The sequence below is a fragment of the Pongo abelii genome, chromosome 2 (assembly GCF_028885655.2).
Source record: "Pongo abelii isolate AG06213 chromosome 2, NHGRI_mPonAbe1-v2.0_pri, whole genome shotgun sequence".
Lineage (NCBI taxonomy): Eukaryota > Metazoa > Chordata > Mammalia > Primates > Hominidae > Pongo > Pongo abelii.
The window spans coordinates 109,383,468-109,404,679 of record NC_085928.1 but is presented as its reverse complement, the minus strand read 5'-3'; the positions used below and the strand labels follow the sequence as shown (position 1 = coordinate 109,404,679).

The window sequence follows — 21,212 nt, the reverse complement described above, 5'->3', positions numbered from 1 at the left end:
CCTCTGAAAAAAGTAGCATCTTGGTTAAGCAAAAGACACACAAGCACAAGCTTTTTAAATTATGAAACTAATACAGCTACATGCAGAAGAATTATGAATCAAAAGGACTATTGGGATTTAGAAGGAGAGCTTAGTAGAGTTGGAGGGCTTCCTGGAGAAAATGGGCTCTGTGATAGACTCTGAAGTGCTGGTAAGGCATGGAAGGTGGGCAGCTTTTGCTGTGAGTTGTCCAGGAACAATGGCAAGAGCAAGGTGTGGGCAGGAGTGGATTCAGAGCCCCACTGGAGAGTTCTGAAGTCATGGATGAAGTGGGTGGAGAGAGGTCTGAAGAGGTAAGGAGGGCCAGGCAGTGGACTGGAGGTGCCACACCACCAGCAAAAGACCAAGGATTCTGTTCTAAGGGCAAACCAAGTCTGGAGGTACAGATTTCAGAGCGAGGGAGTCACATGATGAAAAAGAAATGGTGGAATAGAGGGGGATGTTGGATGGGAGGAGAATCTAGAACAATCAGGGTGAGTGACAGGGATGAAATGAAGTTAGGTCCAATATTCTGGGCCTGGGTGACTGGAGGAATCAAAGCATTCTAGAGTTCGAAGTGACCTTAGAAGATGTAATCTTGTATAGCCATTCAGAATAGATTAATGCCCTTCCTGGGTCCACAGCGAGTTCTTCCTGTCTTAGTTCTCTCAAGAGCTGGTTGTTGGAAACAGCCTAGCACCACCACTTCCCCTGCCATTCTCTCCCTTCCTCTCTCACCATGTGATTTCTGCACATGCGGGCTCCCCTTTGTCTTCCGCCATGAGGGGAAGTAGCCTGAGGCCCTCATCAGTTGCAGATGCTGGGTTTCATGCTTCCTGTACAGCCTGCAGAATCAGGAGCCAAATAAACCTCTTTTCTTCATAAATTACCAAGGCTTATGTATTCCTTTATAGCAACACAAATGGACTAAGACAGTACCCTCCCTATGGGGCAGTGTGCAGAGAGAAAAGGCCAGAAGACCAAAGACTGAACCTTGAGTCCCGAGAACAGGATCCAGGAGAAGGGGCAGTCAGAGGTGGAATGCAGCCCAGATGTGGTCATGGCGATCAAGGACGCAGTGGTGAAGGTGGTCAGTGCTGTCCAAGGGCATGGCACTTGGCTCTCATCTCCCCAGCCCCACTGAAGCCTATTACAGATGGCTGCAAATTCTTTGACACCTCTCCCACTGAGATGGGGTGGGGGAATCTTTGCTTCCTCCATGTAAATCTGAGTAGGTTCTGTGACTAACGCCCCCCCATAGAATAGAATGGAAGTTTAGCTGGGCATGGTAGTGCATGGCTGTAGTCCCAACTACTCGGGAGGCTGAAGTGGGAGGATCGCTTTAAGCCCAGGAGTTCAAGGTTGCAGTGAGCTATGATCCTACCACTACACTCCAGCTGGGGCAAGAGAGTGAGACCCTGTCTCCAAAAAAAGAAAAAAAAAAAAAAAGGACTAGAATGGAAGTAATGTCATGCCAGTGTCCAGTTCCAGCCTCTGAGAGACTGGCTGTTCTGGCCTTTCGAATCTGGGAGCACTCAGTTGTGGAACCCAGCCACCACGTTGTGAAGAAGCCCTGTGCAGTGGTCCAAGTGACCAGAAGTCAAAGCTCTCAGCCAACAGCCAGCACTAACTTGTCAGCTGTGTCATGGAGCTCACTTGAAAGAGGATTCTAATTATGCTGCCCAAGCTAAGGCCACATGGAGGAGAGATATACAGTCCCTGCTGAACCCTGCTCTAACTACAGGTTTGTGAGCAAAACAACTAATTGTTAACTAAATTTTGGGGTGGCTCATTACACAGCAACATCTGGTTTTCTCGGTGGATTCAATCCAATGTGCTTGGGTCTCCCTTCCTAGTGCATGGCAGATGGTGGGGGCCATGGGAACTTCCCTCTCTCACTGCTCTCCCTTTACTTTTGTTCTGGTGGCTGGTAACCTGCACGGGGCTTAGAGATCAACTATGGTCAGTGATTAGGGTGGCCCTGGGCCTCTATGGGGGTTAGGTATTGGGAAAGGTCACACAGGGTGGGGCCCATGTAGCCCCCACAAGAACAGAACAGAACAAGCCCTGGCCTCTCAGCTACCCATTGGCATAGCTTCCATTCCTTCCACTTGCATACAGGGAGACTTGAAAATCAGTGGTGGCGAGACTCCAAGACTATTATTTTTATTTCCGGACAAAAACATCTGTTTCACACACTGCGCGGCATCAGATGAAGAGGAAAGAACTTGTATCCCAAAGCCTGGCTTTCTGTATCATCCACAAATTAAGACAGCATCTGCTGAGCCCATGCTGAGCCTGTCACAGTCAACAACTGGGAAACTGGGGCCTCTACTGAGCCAGGGGACAAGTAGCCGAAGCACTTAAACAGCTTGATACTTGTTTTTTGGTACATTTGTTTATTTAAAAAAGCATAGGAAATGAATAAAATGCCACCTAAAAAGTATCTACAATGAATAAATTATTTCCAGTGAAGCACTGCAGATCCACACACACCAATCCGCTAACCTTTACCAAGGCCATGTCCGGTGGGCTTGTGCTTGTCCCAGTTGACTCTTCCTTGAGACCTTTCCCTTCTGTGCAATGACCCACAGCATTGGAGACCAGTCCTGCATGCGCTGGCCTTCCTCGTAGGCATGGCAGACCACATGGATGAGCTGGCATGCAGTAGGCTTCAACAAATGGCACTTCACTTTTTCCAGTGACCCTCAAATGTTTTACGTAAGTGGGGCCTGGGCTTTAAAGAAAAGAGCCAGGGTTCCTCAGGCTGGGCCCCTTCACTGAGGCACAGCTTCAGAAAATACTGGTCTCAGGAGCCAGCAACTTGTCCAGGAGTTTTGAGCCCTCAGTTGAAGGAAAATGGCCACGTGGTATCCTTGCAGGCAACAGTGATGTCGGTGATGGTGACAAGTAGCCAGCCCAAGGAAGGCCAACCCCACCTTGGGTGGAATGCAGGGCACTTAGTCCTGCTTGGAAGGGGCTAGGAGGTTGGGGAATGTCGAGAATGGAGGGCCGGGGCTCCACACAGTGAATTCAAATAAGGGCTCTTCAGTGAGGGAAGGAAGCCGCAGCCCTCCTTTGGCCCTTTACTCAGGGTCAGCATCTCGGCTCACAAGGCCAAGGGTCACTGGGCAGGAACCAGACTTTCAGAAGGGAAAGGTGCCACAGGCAACGCCAAGAGCATGACTTAAATATCCTATCCTCTGGAAAGTGTTCAAGAGGTCTTGCAGTACACACCATTTAGGATGCTATAAAATTCCTTTCATTTATGCCATGTGAACAAGTTGAGGTGGTGTGTTTCCAAGGTGAATTCATTGAATACAATGAAGTACATTTATTTTTTGAAGGAAGTCTTTGCCACAGAAATATTGAATTTGGGACTGTGCTGACAAGCTATAACATAATCCCTCTCCTTCCAGATCAGAGCAGGGGTGACAAAGCAAAAGTCCACAGTACCTGGGCAGGTAATTGGTATAAATGAGGGTGTGGGGCTGGATGCGGTGGCTCACATCTGTAATCCCAGCACTTTGGGAGGCCGAGGCAGGAGGATTGCTTGAGCCCAGGAGTTTGAGACCAGCCTGGGCAACATGGTGAAACCCTATCTCCACAAAAAATACAAAATTAGCTGGGCATGGTGGTTTGTGCCTGTGATCCCAACCACTTGGGAGGCTTAGGTGGGAGAATTGCTTGAGCCCAGGAGGCAGAGGTTGCAGTGAGCCGAGATTGCACCACTGCACTCCAGCCTAGGTGACAGAATGAGATCCTGTCTCAAATTAAAAAAAAAAAAAAAAAAAAAAAAAGAAAAAAAAAAAAGAAAAAGAAAAAGGGGAATGTGAGCACACATTGGTCTCATGGTCTACTCACCCAGTTAGAGATTAATCCCAGTCTTTCTTTTTCATTACGATAAATGCAACCTGCAGGGGCATTGATCAGTAGAAACAAACACTCAGCCTCATTGTGGGAGGTGATAGGGCGTAGTGTGGGCTGTGGTGACCTGGTGAAGTGGACATCCCTTCTAAAGGCAGAGCTGGTGCCCAGCTCCAGCCAGTTGTTGCTAGGTGAGAATGTGAGCCCCAGCATGGCCAGATCTTCTGATCTGGGTTGTTTTTTTAAGTGTTAGATTCCGCAAGCTAAACAAAACATCCCTGTGGGCCAGATCATTTTGTAGCCTCTCCTGTGGGAGTCAGTGGCAGGAAGGTGTGATAGGCAGAATAACAGTACCCCAAAGATGTCCCGGTCCTAATCCCCACCTGTGGCTATGTTGTCTTGCATGGTAAAAGGCTCTTCCAGGATGATGAAGGATCTTCAGATGGAGAGATTATCCTGGATCTTCCTGGTGGGCTTTGTAAGTCAAAGAGGGAAGTGGGAGGGCCAGTGTCACAGTGATGCCATGTGAGAAAAGCTTGACCAGCCACTGGAGCCTGGGAATGCAGCCAGCCTCTAGAAGCTTGAAACGGCAAGGAACCGGCTTCTCCCTAGAGCCTTCAGAAGGAGCACAGCTCTGCTGACACCCTGATTTTCATTCAGGGACACTATTTTGGAATTCTGATCCCCAGGACTATAAGCTAATGTGTTGTTTTTAAGCTACCAAGTAATGGGTTGCAGTGGCAACAGAAAACTAATGCAGGGGGCCACTGTTTGGTATATATTTAAACATTTTTAGAGGATGAGAATATTCTCTAAATTTCTCTTTAAATGTCAAAGTATTGCTGCAGCTAAGAGAACCGCACATGGAAACTTGAGGAAATTTCTCTTATTGCTAGGACTACAGGACAATGGAATTCAAGATGAATTTCCACAATGGGATAACCACGAACCAACCTAGAGAATCAGGAAGTCTCTTATCAAAGCAGATATGCGTCAATGCTGCTCAAACACACACATTCTTTTCTGGCTGGACAGATTGTAAATTATTCCCACCTCCCGGGGGACAAGCACACGTTTATTTAGTGGCCGGTAGAAGTCACAATGCAGGCATCCAAACCAGTTAGTATGAGTTGTTACTAAGTCAGGTGAAAAGAGCTAGGTGGTTATGCATTTGATCTCTTAAATGCACAGGACCATCAAATAAATAATAATAAAAAGGCACATTGTCGTTTTCATCCCGGGGACCCCAGTGAGAGTAGGGACCTCAGGTAGGCTCCTTGGAATTGGAACTGTTGTCCTGAAGAGGTCAAGCCTCTGTTTAACACTCTGAATCCAGGGCTTGCTGCAACCCTGTGCTAGGTGACTCAGGCCTCTCTCCTCTCATTACAGGCTGGCCAACCACACAGCCTGAGTTGAGAAGGACATGAGCTGTCATGACTGTATCCAGATCAGAATTCATCATTTTCAATGTCTTGCCCTTAGAATGAGTCCACTGAGCAATGTGAAGTTGGTGGTGTCCAGGAAAACCTCCTGCTGTTCCTTCTGTATAATTCCTCTTCTTTAGGATTTCTGGTTAGGAACACGGACGGGTGTCTCAGTGCCCTGCTTTATGAAACTCAGCAAAGTCCCTGGAATGGATCAAGTTATTCTGCTGGCTCCACAGGCTCCTGAATGTTCAGTAAGGGAATGTCTGTGTCCTTGCTGCTTACATCCCCATTGTTGGGATGGGAGAAGGTGTACGGTTCACCCTCGGACTCAGGAGGGAAGCAAGGAGGTGGCTCCTCGGTGGCCAACTTTGCAGTTGGGGCCCTGGAGCATATGGTGGGTGGGGAGGGAGGGCAGACCCCCATGGTGCCCTGGAACGGCCGGTAGGTGTCCACCTCTGGCTGCAGGAAGGACCCGCCGGAATCCTGTAGCAGATGCCCATACACCATGGTGTCCTCGATGACTGCATACACATGGGACTCATTGTCCTTTCGCCCTTTCTGAAACTTTTTTGGCTGCCTCGGCATCTCAGTATTGATGTTGCCATTGTAGACACCCACGGCGGGGCCCTTGTTTGTCTTCTTTTTCCTATTTGGAAAAATGGAACAAGACGGAAGTCAGAAAGGCAAGAATCTTCGATGGGTACCATTGCTATGGCCCTGCTAGAGCTTGGATTCTTTAGGGTTCTGACCATGTCTCCCCCAAATCCCTCAGATTGCTCAGCATTTGAAACTGAAACTACTGTCCTCAGTGAACATTTAGAAGGGACCTGATTTTGTCTCCAGTTTTCGAAGTGGAAACAGAGATCACAGGTGGTAGAAGAGTGGTTTAGAGAGGGCACCTCTAACACTATCTGTGCTCAATTCGTTTTTGATAGATATGTGGTATCCGATGGTGGAGACATCTGACAATCCCTTTCCCCTCCATTCTACCAGAAACGGGCAGTGTCCCAGACCTTCTCAACCACATCAGGCTCAGTCATGCCTAGGTCAACCTTCCCGCACTCTTAGTACTTTCCCCTAGCTCATGCTTTATCTCTCTTTTGCCTGGGAAAAGCTCTGACCATCTAGATTCCAAATGGTGATACAAGAAACTCAGGAGACCAGGTTGTATCTTAGTTTTCAGCATGAGCTGGGGAGAGGATAACTCAGCATTAGCAGAGAGACCCGGTGCCTCAGTAGTCACCCCCAACAGAGGAAAGAGCTAAAAAGAAGACAAAATTCAGGCTGCAGTGCCAGAGTTCTTGAATAACACCATTAGCATCTGGTTTATAATGTTCTTTGGTACTTGGACCTGCATGGGCATTGGCGCTTGCTGCCACAGAAAACAAAGCTTTGCTCTCCATCTTTGTGAGCCAAACAGCAGGGAATGCTGACTTTTTAGCTGACCAGTGATGCAAATGGAGGACATAGCTCAATTAGCGTAATGGACCATATAACGCACAGGCTGGCAGTTCATAATGGTGGACAGGCTCTCTGTACTTTGCTGAGATAAAAATAAGCCTGGTACCTTTAACTTGTAACGCTGAGCCCCTGGCCAGGATGATGGGTTCCTAAGGCTCCTGCCTGAAGCCCTGTAATGTTTGTCCCCACTAAAACTCGTCTCATGCTATCCTGAAACTGACTGTTTATTTGCCTGTCTTTTCAGTCCCCCTGCCCCCATAGAAGAGATTGTCTCACTCATCATTGTCCCCAGTACCTCATTGAATCCTAGTGCCCAGGAGACACTCAGGAAGTACTCGCTTAGTGAACAAGTTAGATGGCATTGTCTCTCTTCGTTCTCACTGCACAACCTGTCCATCCTCCTACAACAGCTTAGGCATGGACAGGCCTTATGTAAACCTGCCAGCCAGCAGCCTCACACAAGCAAGGCCTGTAGCAAGGCTGGGCTGATGATTCTCAGGCTTAAACTGGAGCTGTTTCAAGATGAGGCAAGTGCTGGATTTCTTTCCTTGTCCAATTCCCTCCTGATAAGGAACCTGGGGCCCAGTGTTAATGCCACGCTTCCCCAACTGGGTGGGCTATTCCGTGCACCTCAGATGGGAAAATTCCCTGAGAGAAACAGTAACATGATGTTTCCTTAAAAGCAGTCCTTTTTCCCCCATGTGTTATAGGTACAGCCACTTCTCACGGAGAAAAGACCTCCTGCAAGCCAGTCCTTCCTCATCAGCAGAGACATTTGTAGACAGTCTTGTTGTAGACCAGGAATTTCAGTTGTTTGCTCAGGTCCACAGTTAATTTTTAAAAAAGAATTTTTTGGCTGGGCGTGGTGGCTCACGCCTGTAATCTTAGCACTTTGGGAGGCTGAGGCGGGCAGATCACAAGGTCAAGAGATCGAGACCATCCTGGCCAACATGGTGAAACCCTGTGTCTACTAAAAATACAAAAAAAAATTAGCTGGGCGTGGTGGCGGGTGCCTGTAGTCCCAGCTACTTGGGAGGCTGAGGCAGGGGAATCGCTTGAACCCAGGAGGCAGAGGTTGCAGTGAGCCGAGATCGCGCCACTGCACTCCAGCCTGGCAACAGAGTAAGACTCTGTCTTAAAAAAAAAAAAAGAATTTTTTCAGGTTGGCTTTTTGGAAGGTCAAACCATGTTAAGGAAAATAGCTCTCTTCTCTCTCCCATGACTTTAGTCAGAAATATGAGCAGAATTTATAGTTTGGTGGCAGCATGGACTCTGTCTAAAAAGGTCAACATTTTCCTTTTATAAAATAGAAGCTCGGCCAGGCGCAGTGGCTCATGCCTGTAATCCCAACACTTTGGGAAGCCAAGGCGGGTGGATCACTTGAGGTCAGGAGTTCAAGACCAATCTGGCCAATAAGGTGAAATCCCGTCTCTACAAAAAAATACAAAAAAAGTTAGCTGGGCGTGGTGGTGTGTGCCTGTAGTCCCCGTTACTCGGGAGGCTGAGGAAGGAGAATCACTTGAACCCTGGAGGCGGAGGCTGCAGTGAACCAAGATTGCACCACTGGCAACAGAGCAAGACTCTGTCTCAAAAATAAATAAATAAATAAAACAGAAGTTGTCCTCCTGAGGGGATGGAAAGAGAGACTGAGGCAGTTAACTGGGCCTTCCTTCCTCTTGGCCACAGGCCTGGCGTCTGTTATATACCTGGAGCCCAACAGACAAGGATAAAGCAGTTTGCTTAAGAAACTGCAGGAGAACAAGCTGGGACAACACACATTCATTCTCCTTAAGGTGACGGAGGGAGTGGTTTCAGAGGCATAGTCTGGCAGAGCCTACGTGAGCATTTTCTTGCCAAGATCACCCCTGCTTGATCAATCTACTGAGCAAACAGCACTCTGCTTGCAGCGGACTTGTGCTGAGGCAGCTGCACCATGAACTACAGGTGAAAATGCCACATGTGTTTTTTATCCCCCCCCTCACCCTCAGGCATGGGATTTTTTGACTCACACCCGGCAATATTGTTTAACATTGATCTTTGGGGGAAAAAATGGGAAGCAAGAAAACAAAGTCAATAATTACTAATTGACACAGACCCAGTCTGTGTGATCTGAGGAGGCATCAAATCAGATAAAGAGAGTAAGAGATTCCACCTACTTCTTTTTCACACAGCAAATGATGAGTCCCAGGGCAGACAGCAGTAAGGCTCCACCTCCCACCACTGCGATGAGGATGACAGTCAAGTCTGTGAGCAGAGACATAAAGAGACAGATGAAGAGGCAGCTGGGGTTAGCTCTGCAATGAACTTGAGGCATCTCCAAAAGCAGCTGCCATCTTTCCAAAGGTGGAGCACCATACATGTGGCTCCTTGTGTGCACATGGGGCTCCTCACATCACAAAGTGTTTATTTCCTTTCTTCTTGGATCTGGGTCAGCCAATATAAGGCAACTGTGCCAGTTCTGGGCCTAACTTTTAAGAGGATGTCAGCTTGCACTTTCTCTCTGAGAGAAAGCCAGCTACTATGTAAGAAGTCTGACTATGCTGAGACCACCATGCTGTGAGGAAGCCCAAGCTAACCATGTAGAGACTCCACCGGGGAAAAAAACCAACCCAGTGAGAACCAAAGGCCATAGACATATGTCTCCAGTTGAATTCTCCAAGCCATCCTCTCTATTTGTTCAAGGCTTCTGGTTGGGGCCCCAGATATCCTGGAGCACAGATAAGATACACTGCTGTGCCCTGTCTGAATTCCTGATCCATAAATTGTGGGTAAACAAAATGGCTATTGCCTAAGCCACCAAATTTTGGGGTAGTTCATATATAGCAATGAACAATTGAAACAAACTGAGGGACCTACCAGATCGACTTCAACGGTTACTCCTGGCCTACAACAGGTGTGTTCCACTGATTGCCACAGCCTGTCTTGGAGAAGAGAAGAGCAGAGGAGGGTAAGAGAAAGCAGGGAGTCAAAAGTCAGAAGTGAGGCAGCTAAAGGGAGGGTTGTTTCCTTTGTGCTGTCCTTTTCCTGCAGCTGCACAAAGGAAAAAGAAAATAAATCAGAGGGAGAACCCTGTACCAAATAGCGATTTAGAATGTCTTGCTTATTCACCAAGAAAACAAAAGGTGAGATCCAAAGGAAAGAAGAATGGAAAGAAATGACAGAAAATGAATCTAAGAGAGGAAGAAAACCCAGGAGGTAACCTATGAGTGTGGAGAGGTTTTCACTTGTGGCATTTGGCTCCCACCAGTTCTCTTGAGGCTAACCAGTTGTGTGGCTTGGATGGACCTTCAATCACTCTGACCTCCAGAAAGGGAAAGGGAAAAAAGCAGCCTCCATGGTCCCTTCTGGTTCTGACACTGTGATGCTCTGTGCCTTCACTGAGTAAAGGGCAGACATGGCCCCATCACAGCCTGCCCTGCCACACCTGCATTCCCTTGCTTGATACCCTTCAGTGGTGCCCACGACTTTGAGGAATAAAGGCAAACTCATCATCCTGGCTCCAAGGCCTCCCATTGAGGGTATTTCATGGATTCCAACGTTTCACTGAGACTAAATAAAAAACCATGTACCTGTCAGACTTTTCAGGTCCCCATATTTTAATTCATGACACTGAATCCCATGATACTTTTATGAGGTGGCTATTATTATCTACTCTCTGTAGATGAGGAAGATCATAGGTGTGAAGAGACTTCCCCTACTTAAAAGAGAGATGAATGGTAAAGGATGCTGGTAGATTGACTAAAAAAAAATCTAGGCTGGCCAAAAGAATGCAGTCGAAGGGATGGTGTGTGAGTTCCTAACCTAAAAGTATCAGAAGATCTTATATGCCTCCTCCAGTCTCTTGTGGATCTCTCTGCCTCTGCCATGAAAACAGCCCAGGCTGGAGGACAAGAGACCATGTAGAGTCAAGCCAAGTAATCTCAGTAGTCTCAGATTATCTTGGCTGAGCCTCAGCTTCTTGAAAGCACCAAGCTAAGATCAGCAAAGTCCTCTAGCCAACCTGCAGCTGCCAGCAGTTACATGAATGACTGAGCCCTGATAAGTCCAGCTGAGACCAGAATTGCCCAGCCAACGTTGGAGCAATAATAGATGGCTGCTACTAAGCCACTATGTTCTGGGATGGTTTGTTACTCGGCACTATTGATGCAATAGCTGACTGATACATGGACAGTCAGGACTCAATCTGTGTTTCTGACTTGTCTCCAGGCTTGCTCTCTATCCTCCAGCTGACAATTTTTTTTTTATCACTGTCCCCAAAGACCCTGAAGGCCCTTACCCACAGTCCTTGGGGTAAGTGTCACCGAGAAGAGCAGGTCTAGCTGCTTGCCACTAGCGGGGCTGCAGTTAGAGATGTTGACCCAGAAGCTGTGATGGTGGAAGCTTGGCTTGGGGAGCACATCCTCGTCCAGGCTGAAGATCTCCTCAGCCCGGGTCCGCTGCTCCTGGATGATCATGAATGCGCGCCCTGTCTGGCAGACCACGCTGGTCCGCTCCTTAAAGAAAGTCAGGCAGGCCACCTGGTCTCTGGGCACGCTGATGTTCCAGGACACCGAGGTGAGGGACGGCAGGCCCCGGTCCCAGTTGGGGGTCCTCAGGTAGACCTTGCTTTTTGTGTCAGGGGTCACCATGAAAACGCCTTCCTCTGCAGGAAAGGGAGGGAGATACAGATAGATGTTTCATTCAGTCAACATGGAGAGGAAAGGGAGCGGTGGAGGAGACGAAGTCCAACTGTCCAGACCAGCGCTGTCTAACAGAACTTTCTGGGATGATGGAAATCTTCTAGATCTGCACCATCTGGTAGGGTAGCCACCAGCTATATGTCTGCTGAGCCTTGAAATGTGCCCAGCATGACCAAAGAACTGCATTTTAAATTTATTTCATGTTAATTTATTATTATTAGTTATTTTTGAGAGGGAGTCTCACTCTGTTGCCCAGGCTAGAGTGCAGTGGCACGATCTCGGCTCACTGCAAACTGCAACCTCCACCTCTCAGGATCAAGCAATTCTCCGGCCTCAGCCTCCCGAGTAGCTAGGACTACAGGCATGAGCCACCATGCCCAGCTAATTTTTTGTATTTTTAGTAGAGATGGGGTTTCACCATGTTGGCCAGGCTGGTCTTGAACTCCTGAGCTCAAGTGATCTGCCTGCCTTGGCCTCCCAAAGAGCTGGGATTACAGGCATGAGCCACTGTGCCTGGCCTCATATTAATTTAAATTCAAATCATTGCTATGTGGCTAGCACTACTGTATTGGTCAGTGCTGGATCAGTCTCAGTCAGAGTAGGTACTCAGGACTTTTGAAAAAAACAAAACAAACAGGCAAACAAAAACCAGGCTAGTTTCCCAAACTGGTGGTTATCTCAGCTTCCCTTCAGAAATGCTCTCAACGTAGCTACTATGTTCATCTACTGCCCTGCTCTGGGGTGGGGCTGGTATAGACTGATTTCTGTTTCAGAGATTAAAATATCTTCAGGTTCTGGGAAGAGTTCGGGAACTGCAAAGCTGAAAGAGCTCCTGACATGTCAACTAATCCCTTCCTTACCTTCAGGAGAGATAAAACCCACACATTCCACACTGATGAGAATGTGTCTTATTTGCAAAGACTCCTCACAAGGAGTTTCTCTGGTAACCTTGGAGATATCAGGCAGCCTGGACCCACCTTAATCTTATGACCAAAGATTCTTCTCTCTCCCACTCACACCTCAGAGAATAAGAGTATGAAATAAACATCAAACAAAGGTCTTGGTCAATTTTAAAATGGCTCTAACTTAATGTTCTTGGAGCAACTTGTAATGGTGACTGTGACTTTTAAAGTCAACCATGTAGAAGTCACATTGTGAGCCATTTAGACCTCATTTACTGCCTCAGAACACGGAGACCACATGCCAGCCTCCCAGGAGGGTCGGGTCTGCCCAGCCATGCTGCTGGACTCTGGCTCCAGAGACTCATCTCCTTCCCAACGCTCCTCCCTCTGTGCTCTCTGCACTGCATTCTGAATTGTAAAAGCAGAGTCATAAAAATGTCTGCCTAAGGATTTTTATGTCACTACCTTAAAAATCCGGGACTGGGGAATATTTGGCTATTTCTCATTTACGTCCTGCCTGCTTCCAAAAAAGACTCAAACCTGATTATGTGTTTTGCTGCCTACCAACCATCGCCTCCCACTGTCGGAAACATTTTTTATTTCTAATCTCAGGAATTTTCCATGCTAGGTTAATGGTAAAGTCAGGATTAAGACTCACTGTCTTTCAAATTTCTTGTGCAAGGACCAGCATATCGAGCTATCCCTTCTTCCCAAACTGGCAGCTTAATTAAGGTGATCACAAAACTAAAATCAAATAAACGCTTAAACTAAAGGGGCATGGAGATGGGGGAGACCCCCCTTACCTTTGAAATAAGGTATAAAGGACACCGTCAGACCCTGCCTGGAGGCCTCTTGTCGGAAGCTGGGGGCAAAGGTGCGAAGGGTCACCGAGATGTTCTGCTTCACCTGGATCTGCTCGATAGAGCCTCCCGGGCAGAAGGAGCCGAAGTACAGGTCCTGGCTGGGTACGGCACTGGCCACGAGGTAGCTGAAGCTGGTGTTGCAGGGCTTCTCGTGCGTATGCTGCTGCAGCTTCTGGGCTGGCACCAGCACCAGGCTGAGCCTGTCCTTGGGCACCAGCAGCTTCCAGGAGAAGTCATGCAGCTCCACAGGCAGGTGGAGGACGTCACTGGGCACCTGGAGTGAGTAGGATTTCCTTTGGCAGTACCGGTGGTCTGTGCAGCCTGGAAGAAGTGGGGCATGCTAGCCCTGCACACAGGAGACCAGAAGTGCACCCTCCCCAGCTCTCCCGTCAGCCCGAGGTTGGGTGTCTGCATGCTGCCCTGTGTTTCCCTTTCGTCTCTCTTCTCCCACCCTGCCCTCTGCTTCTGGCTCCTCTGTGTACCTTTTCTAGCGGTCCCTCTGCTCGCTCACATTCTTACTGTTTACTAAGCTGGCAAACAAACTTCTGGGTAGTACTCAGGGTTGAAATTTCCTCTCCTTTTTTAAAAGCTTAAGTTCTTTCTTCTATGTATGTGTCTTAGATGCTAAGTGTCATGGGGCAGGGCACAGGTTTCACTCCACCCAGGTGTGTTGCTCGGGAGGCAGTTCTGGGCAGTGGTTGGAGCTGTGAGTGGCGTTGGGGAGATGTCAGTTCGTCTTCTGGCTCTGCCACTTCCTAATAGGGTGTTCTTGGGCAGGCTACTTTGCCTCTTGTGGCCTTAGTTCCTGCATTTGTAGAGATGCTAAGAGCACACATCAGAAGTCATGGTAGCCCAGCAAGGAGGTGGCTGTTGGTTTACTGGCCTTCAGTCATCAAACATTTTTTTTTTTTTTTTTTGAGACCGAGTCTCGCTCTGTTGCCCAGGCTGGAGTGAAGTGGCGCGATCTCGGCTCACTGCAACCTCCACCTCCCGGGTTCAGGCGACTCTCCTGCCTCAGCTTCCTGAGTAGCTGGGATTACAGGCACCCACCACCATGCCCGGCTAACTTTTTGTATTTTTAGTAGAGATGGGGTTTCGCCATGTTGGGCAGGCTGGTCTGGAACTCCTGACCTCAAGTTATCTGCCTGCTTCGGCCTCCCAAAGTGCTGGGATTACAGGCATGAGCCACTGCGCCTGGCCAATCAAACATTTTTTAAGTGACTAGTGCATGTCCAGCACAGGTAGCGGCTAACTGGAAGAAAAACGGAACGAGCCAAAGTTCTTGACCTCAGGAATCACAGTCTTGTGTGAGAGAAGACAAGAGGGCAGTGAGTGTGGGAGTTGGGGTGTGGGGTGTGGGGGGATGGGGATGGGAGAGGCTGGGGAAGTCTGAGCAAAAGAGGAGAGGATCTCACAAGAGGAAGATTGGAAGGCTGGGCAGAGAGACATAAGCCTGAACATGGGGCAGTAAGACACACTCCTGAGGGCTGCAGGCTCTACCTGAGGCTGGTCCCAAAGGGACGTGTTGACACTCACTCTGCTTGCCTCTTGGTCACCCTTGCTCACCTGCACTGTGGGTGGGTTTGTTTGTTTGTTTTTTGAGTCTTACTCTGTTGCCCAGGCTAGAGTGCAGTGGTGCAATCTTGGCTCACTGCAACCTCTGCCTCCCAGGTTCAGGCCATTCTCCTGCTTCAGCCTTCTGAGCAGCTGAGATTATAGGCGCCTGCCACCATGCCCAGCTAATTTTTGTATTTTTAGTAAAGATGGGGTTTCACCACGTTGGCCAGGCTGGTCTCGAACTCCTGACCTCAAGTGATCCCAGCCTTGGCCTCCCAAAGTGCTGGGATTACAGGCGTGAGCCATTGTGCCCGGCCAGGTGGGCCTTTTTGATATGATTTACAACCTACCCAGGGAACCCCACTAAGGCAAGGCAGGGAGAGAAGAGCTATCCATATCCCGGGACAAATGCACTAATTCAGAGGCGTACTTATGGTTTTTTCCACATTCATCCACAGACGTGTCAGATCATCACAAAGGAAGGAGATTTTGTGTTTGGAGCCAGATGTCAGGGTGAGGTTGCTACTGCAGGTCCGAGATTCTAGACACACGAAACAGCCAGGGACAAACTTGCGGCTCTGTTTGACAGGCCGTGGCTCAATGGTGAGTGACATGGCTCGCTCATTACTCAAGTCAACCACGTAGATTTTATCTGAAACCACAAACAGAAAACAGCCATGAAGCATGGATCAGCAGCAACCACAGGAAACAGCAAAAATTGGTAGAAAACCTCTCCTGAGGAAGACAATGGCATAGCGGACCATGGATGGATGATGTTGGGAAAGTGTATTGTTAAGGCAACATTACAATAACTATAAAAGAAAGTTAAAAAGAAAAATAATGGACTTCACTGCAATAAAAACAAAGAGAAAATCATTATAAATGTGGAATAAACACAAATTATAAAAGTGAAAAGAGATTAAAATATCTGTCTGATGATAGGTGCTACAAATAAGGTTAAAGGACAAGGGACACGTCGGGAGAAAGTGTTTGCAATATAGAATGATTGAGCAGCTCACAGAAAAGGAGATATAAATGACCAAATATTTAAAATATAGAAAGTTCTTAATGTCACTTGTAATCAGAAAATGCAAGTTAAAACAAAGTGTTACCGTATCCCACTCCTCAGATGGGGGGAAACGTAGATGTCTGGCAATACCGAAAGCTGGGGAGGCTATAGGAAACAGGCCCTTTGGCACACGGCCGGTGGGGGCCTGGAACAGCCTGTTACAGAAACATGGGAATTAGTAAAAGAATGAACTCTTGTCCCTTCTGGGAACCAAACAGTGTGACATGGCCATGAGTGCCCACGTTTAACTGCAGCACTATGATTGTGGAAAACTAGAGACCACCTTATACTGGAATAGATAAACTATGGGGACATTCACGAATGGAATATTATGCAGCTGTTAAAAAGAATGAGGGAGGCCGGGCACAGTGGCTCATGCTTGTAATCCTAGCACTTTGGGAGGCCGAGGCGGGTGGATCACCTGAGGTCAGGAGTTAAAGACCAGCATGACATGTTGAAACCCCGTCTCTACTAAAAATACAAAAATTGGCCGGGTGTGGTAGCCTGTGCCTGTAATCCCAGCTACTTGGGAGGCTGAGACGGGAGAATCGCTTGAACCCGGGAGGCAGAGGTTGTTGTGAGCTGGGATTGCGCCACTGCACTCTAGCCTAGTGACAGAGCAAGACGCTGTCTCAAAAAAAAAAAAAAAAAAAAAAAAAAAGAGGGAGATTTGAAAACCTAAATATAATATTGAGCAAAACAGCAAGTTGTAGATAATATGTAGAGTATGATACAATGCAGATGGTAAAATCTCTCTGTGAAACAAAATAGCTATTTATATGTACAGACTTATGTATGCAGATGAAGAGAAAAAAGATGTGGAGAGAAATATGACAAATCCGTGACTGTGGTTACCCCAGGAGAGGAGCCTGGGAGTAAAGACAAACTGGGTGCTCAGGGAGGATTTCAGCTTTGCCTATAATATTTAAATTTCTAATACGAACATATTTACCTATTTCTTGCATCATTTGGAAAACTGCCGGATTATTGGTCATTTAGGTGATTTCTATAATTTTGCCATTAAAAATAAATGAATAGTGCCAGGCATGGTGGCTCACACCTGTAATCCCAGCACTTTGAGAGGCTGAGGCGGGCGAATCACTTGAGGTCAGGAGTTGCAGACCAGTCTGGCCAACATGGTGAAAACTCGTCTCTACTAAAATACAAAAATTAGCCAGGCATGATGGTGGGCGCCTGTAATCCCAGCTACTCGGGAGGCTGAGGCACAAGAATCGCTTGAACTCAGGAGGTGGAGGTTGCAGTGAGCCGAGATCCTGCTATTTCACTCCAGCCTGAGCAATAGAGCAAAAAAAAAAAAAAAAAAAAAAAAAAAAGAAAGAAAAAGAAAAAAAGAATAGGGATACCTTTTCAACTCTTTAGAATAGATTACCAGATTGGTTTATAAAAGACTCATTTCACTTTTTAATGTTATCCCTAGAAAGCTCTACACCACAGATGCCTGGGGATCAAGTTTTACTGAGTTGCTTTTGAATTTCATTCATTCTTTTGTTAAAAAAAAAAAAAAAAAAAAAAAAAAGCCCATCAGATTAGGAAGGCGCCTGTGCAAAGTGGTGCTAACTTTGCAATTCAAGGCTGTTGACAATATCACCCATCAGCGCCAGCGAATGACTTCAATTCTAACTGGGAAAGCTCTATTTCCAAAAAGGCCTGCTAAACTTCCTTCTTCCTCATAACAGGAACCATAAAATTGATGGAATCGCTCCTTTTGAACTGGCTGCAGGGAAGCTCGGTGTCAAATTAGAAGCACAATTAGGAAAATGTTTTATAGCTGTCATATCTGTTAATTGCCTGCTGTAGTTCTTGCTGTCTATTTTCCATGTAAATTTTGACATCATATCCAACAGTGCTTTAATTAGAGAGATGCCATGTCTAGAGCTGAAGTATATATTCTAATGCTGCTAACTTAAATATAATTGGATTTAGAAAATAGTCAGCTTTTCAATCACCTAGCCCCACATCCAGCTCATTTCTTACTGTCTTTCAAAACTCACCTTCATTGTTACTTCCAGGACACCTCCCCACCCCAAAGCCATGTTAGAAGCCCCTCTGCTTCTGCAGTCCCTGCTTACCTTTACCAAGGCCCAGCCACACACTGCAGTAGTCTCCCCACCCGCTCTTCCCTCATTTCCATCTTACCAAAGCCATCCATGCACATACTTTAAAGCAGAGATTCTCAGCCTTTATTATTATTATTATTATTATTATTATTTTGGGGGACAAAGTCCCACCCTGTCACCCAGGCTGGAGTGTGGTGGCATGATCATAGCTCACTGCAGCCTCAACCTCCCAGGTTCAAGCGATTCTCCTGCTTTAGCCTCCTGAGTATCTGTGAAACAAAACAGCTATTTATATGTACAGATTTATGTATGCAGATGAAGAGAAAAAAGATCTGGAGAGAAATATGACAAATCCGTGACTGTGGTTACCCCAGGGGAGGAGCCTGGGATAACCACAATAAAACACGCTCTGTTCCATTGCTCAATAACATGGTCTGTTCCATTGCTGCCTGTGGATCTTTCAGTTTCAGGCACTGTCTATTGGCTTCCCACTCAGGAAGATGTGGATTTCTCCTCCTTCACCCCACACCCCCTCCACACCCTACACCCCCACAACACAGCACAGACTAGCAAACACTCATACCACACACACTTCCCATTCCCATTCCCCCATCTTCCTGATAGTTAGCGTCACATTTTCAGCTAGATCTTCATTCTATGTTTGTGTAATCGTGACTATGTAATAATATTAACAGTGTTTAGGTAGTCACACTATATTGCATACTATAATTATTTTTCCTTTCTGCATAAAATTTTGTGTTCCCTGTAGTGAATTATTATCATTTTAATCATTTCCTTAGTTTCTATGTACTTATCAATAATTTGATACCCAAACTCTCTTCCACTTGTATAAATCTCCTTTCAATAAATTTGAAAACATTAGGTACTTCCTCAACTTCTTAAGAAATCTCTCCAGAGCCTTTTCAATGCTCTAATCTAAAGGGGCTGCTCTTGATGCCTGGTGCTCAGGTGTGATCCTGGATCTCCTTCACTATCATTGTGGGATTCCCTTTGCTTCTCTCTTGGACTAGATCCTGGGCTTCCTGGATCCATCTTTTCTTTTCTTTTTAATTTTTACTTCTTTTTAGGTGGATTACAGCCTTCAGGTGCTTCTTGAGAAAGTATATATGGGGGTAAATTTTTTTAGATCTTGTAGGTCTAAAAATGTCTTTATTCCACCTTCACACTTAATTGTTTGGCTTGGTATAAAATTCTAGGTTGGAAATAATATTCCTTCAGAACTTTGAAGATCTTGTTCCATTGTTTGATAATACCCAGTGTTGCTCATAAAGTTTATTGCCATTTGGTTTCTTCTTCCTCTGTATAAAACTTTTTTACCTCTTCTCTAGAAGCTTGTAGGGTCTCTGTGTCCCTGATGTTCCGAAATGTTACAATACTGTGCCTTGGTGTGGGTCTATTTATATCCATTGTGTTTGGTGGTCCCTTCCAGTTGGCAACTCATCGATCAGTCTTGGCAAATGTTCCTGAAATATTTTGTAATGATTCCTTTCCTTCTATTTTTTCTCTCTAAAACTCCATCTATCTGGATATTGGGCCTCCTTGACTGGTCCTTGAGTTTTATATTTTCTCTTTCTTTCTATTGCGCTGGCTTTTTCTTCACTCCACTTTCTGGGAGATATCCTCAACTTTATCTTTCAGCCCTTTTGACTCTTTCATTTCTGTTAACATATTTTTAATCTCCAAGAGTTCCTTTGAACTCTTGGAGATTAAAAACGAGCTTTCTCCTGAAAGCCCTTTTTAAAAATTACAACCTGTTCCTTTTACATAAATGCAGTATCTCTTCTTATTAACTTGAGAGTCTTGATAGCTGATTTTGTTTTAGTTTCTTCTCCCTCTACAGTCTCTGTTTCCTGCAAGTGGCTTTTCTTCTATTCATTGTTTTAGTCTTTGTATTTTTCATTAGGCTTCACCAGATGTCTGGGGATCTATATACTGCTCTTATTTAAAGTGAGGCACTAATGCTATTTGGAATAGCTCTGCTTGTTGACTGGGCTTCTCAGTAGGGTGATATGGCCAGATTGCTTCCTGGGGAGCCCATAACATCAATATCTTTGGGTCTTTTCTCTTAGGTTGGTCAGATGCCCCCAGAGAAGAAGTCATTCTCTACTGAAGGGAAGAAACATACCCATGGGTACCAGGGAAGGAAGGATGAAGCCTCACGCTCAGTACTTCAGTTTTACTCAATCCCCCGTGTTCAGCTTAGTACCTCCACCTTCAATGTGACTGGGATCTTTGGTTCAGGGACTCTAATCTCAGGAAAAGAAACTTCTCTTCTGTCAGCTCAGGGAAGAACAGTTGTTTGGCTGCTTGTTGTCAAGGAGACCATCTGAGGCTCTAGTGGCTCTTCCCACCTTAGCCCCACATTTGCCCCCAGTTCTGGAGGAGACTTGCTGCCAATTCTTGAGGATTTGCAAGATAAAGCAGATTTCTTCTTGGTTTTTCCCACTGTTGGCTTAGGATTCTGCCCTTTCACGTCTGCTGGATCAGTTACCACCTTTCTACTCTATGAAATGTTTTATGATATTGTTTCCTTTCTATTTCTCTTTCTTCCTTGAATTTTATTTCTTTAAAAATATTAAAAAATTGTACCTTAAAAATGTTTGAAAATGCTTTAAAAATGTTCTAAGAAAACCCATTATAGTAGGGTGTATGAAGGGAGTAAAGCCATCTTTAACGGGAAGTCATGATTTTCCTTTTACTTGTTCATCTTTCCCACCAGACTGTGAACTTCACGGCTCCCCATAACTGGTATATTGTAGAGGATCAATTACAATGTTAGGCTGTTCATCCTCATGATATCCTTGAGAGGGAGCGTATAAATCAGCTGAGGCTAAATTATGCTGCAGCAACAAATGATTCCCAAATCTGAATGGTTAGAATAACAAGGGTTTATTTCTTGTTCACTTTATATATTCATTGTGAGTTGGCTGCAGCTCTGGCTTATGTCTTCTGAATTCCAGATCCAAGTTGAAGAAGCCTCTATTTGTGACACAGCAGTCTTGTGACAGAGTTTGAAAATGTGAACCACATGATGAGTGCTGAGGCTTCTCTCAGAAGCAGCAGGCTCACTTCTTTTCACATCTCGTTGGCCAAAGCAAACCCACATGGCCAAGGCTGTGGTCAATGCAGTACCAAGTCTAATCCTCCCTCAGCAGGGGTGGTGAATATTTTAGAACAAAAATGCAATCTAGCATAGGAGGCATTATCACTACCATTTCGCAGACAGAGAAACTAAGGCTAGGAAGTGGTGAGACTGGCAAAGAAGTCGAC

At 46.2% G+C, this 21,212-nt stretch overlaps 1 protein-coding gene across 4 annotated transcripts in view; it reads right to left on the bottom strand.

The window, feature by feature from the left end:
- Window positions 1–4,921: 4,921 nt before the first annotated feature.
- CDCP1 (CUB domain containing protein 1) overlaps window positions 4,922–21,212 on the bottom strand; it is a 62,331-nt gene continuing 46,040 nt past the window's right edge. For all 4 annotated transcript variants that reach the window (XM_002813845.5, XM_009239123.4, XM_009239121.4 and 1 more), the window contains 5 exons: window positions 15,205–15,426; window positions 13,158–13,538; window positions 11,050–11,415; window positions 8,930–9,017; window positions 4,922–5,958 (listed from right to left, as the gene is read on the bottom strand). In XM_002813845.5, coding sequence (XP_002813891.1) covers window positions 5,529–5,958; window positions 8,930–9,017; window positions 11,050–11,415; window positions 13,158–13,538; window positions 15,205–15,426 — 1,487 coding nt within the window. In that variant the 3' untranslated portion in view covers window positions 4,922–5,528. The remainder of the gene's footprint in view (window positions 5,959–8,929; window positions 9,018–11,049; window positions 11,416–13,157; window positions 13,539–15,204; window positions 15,427–21,212) is intronic.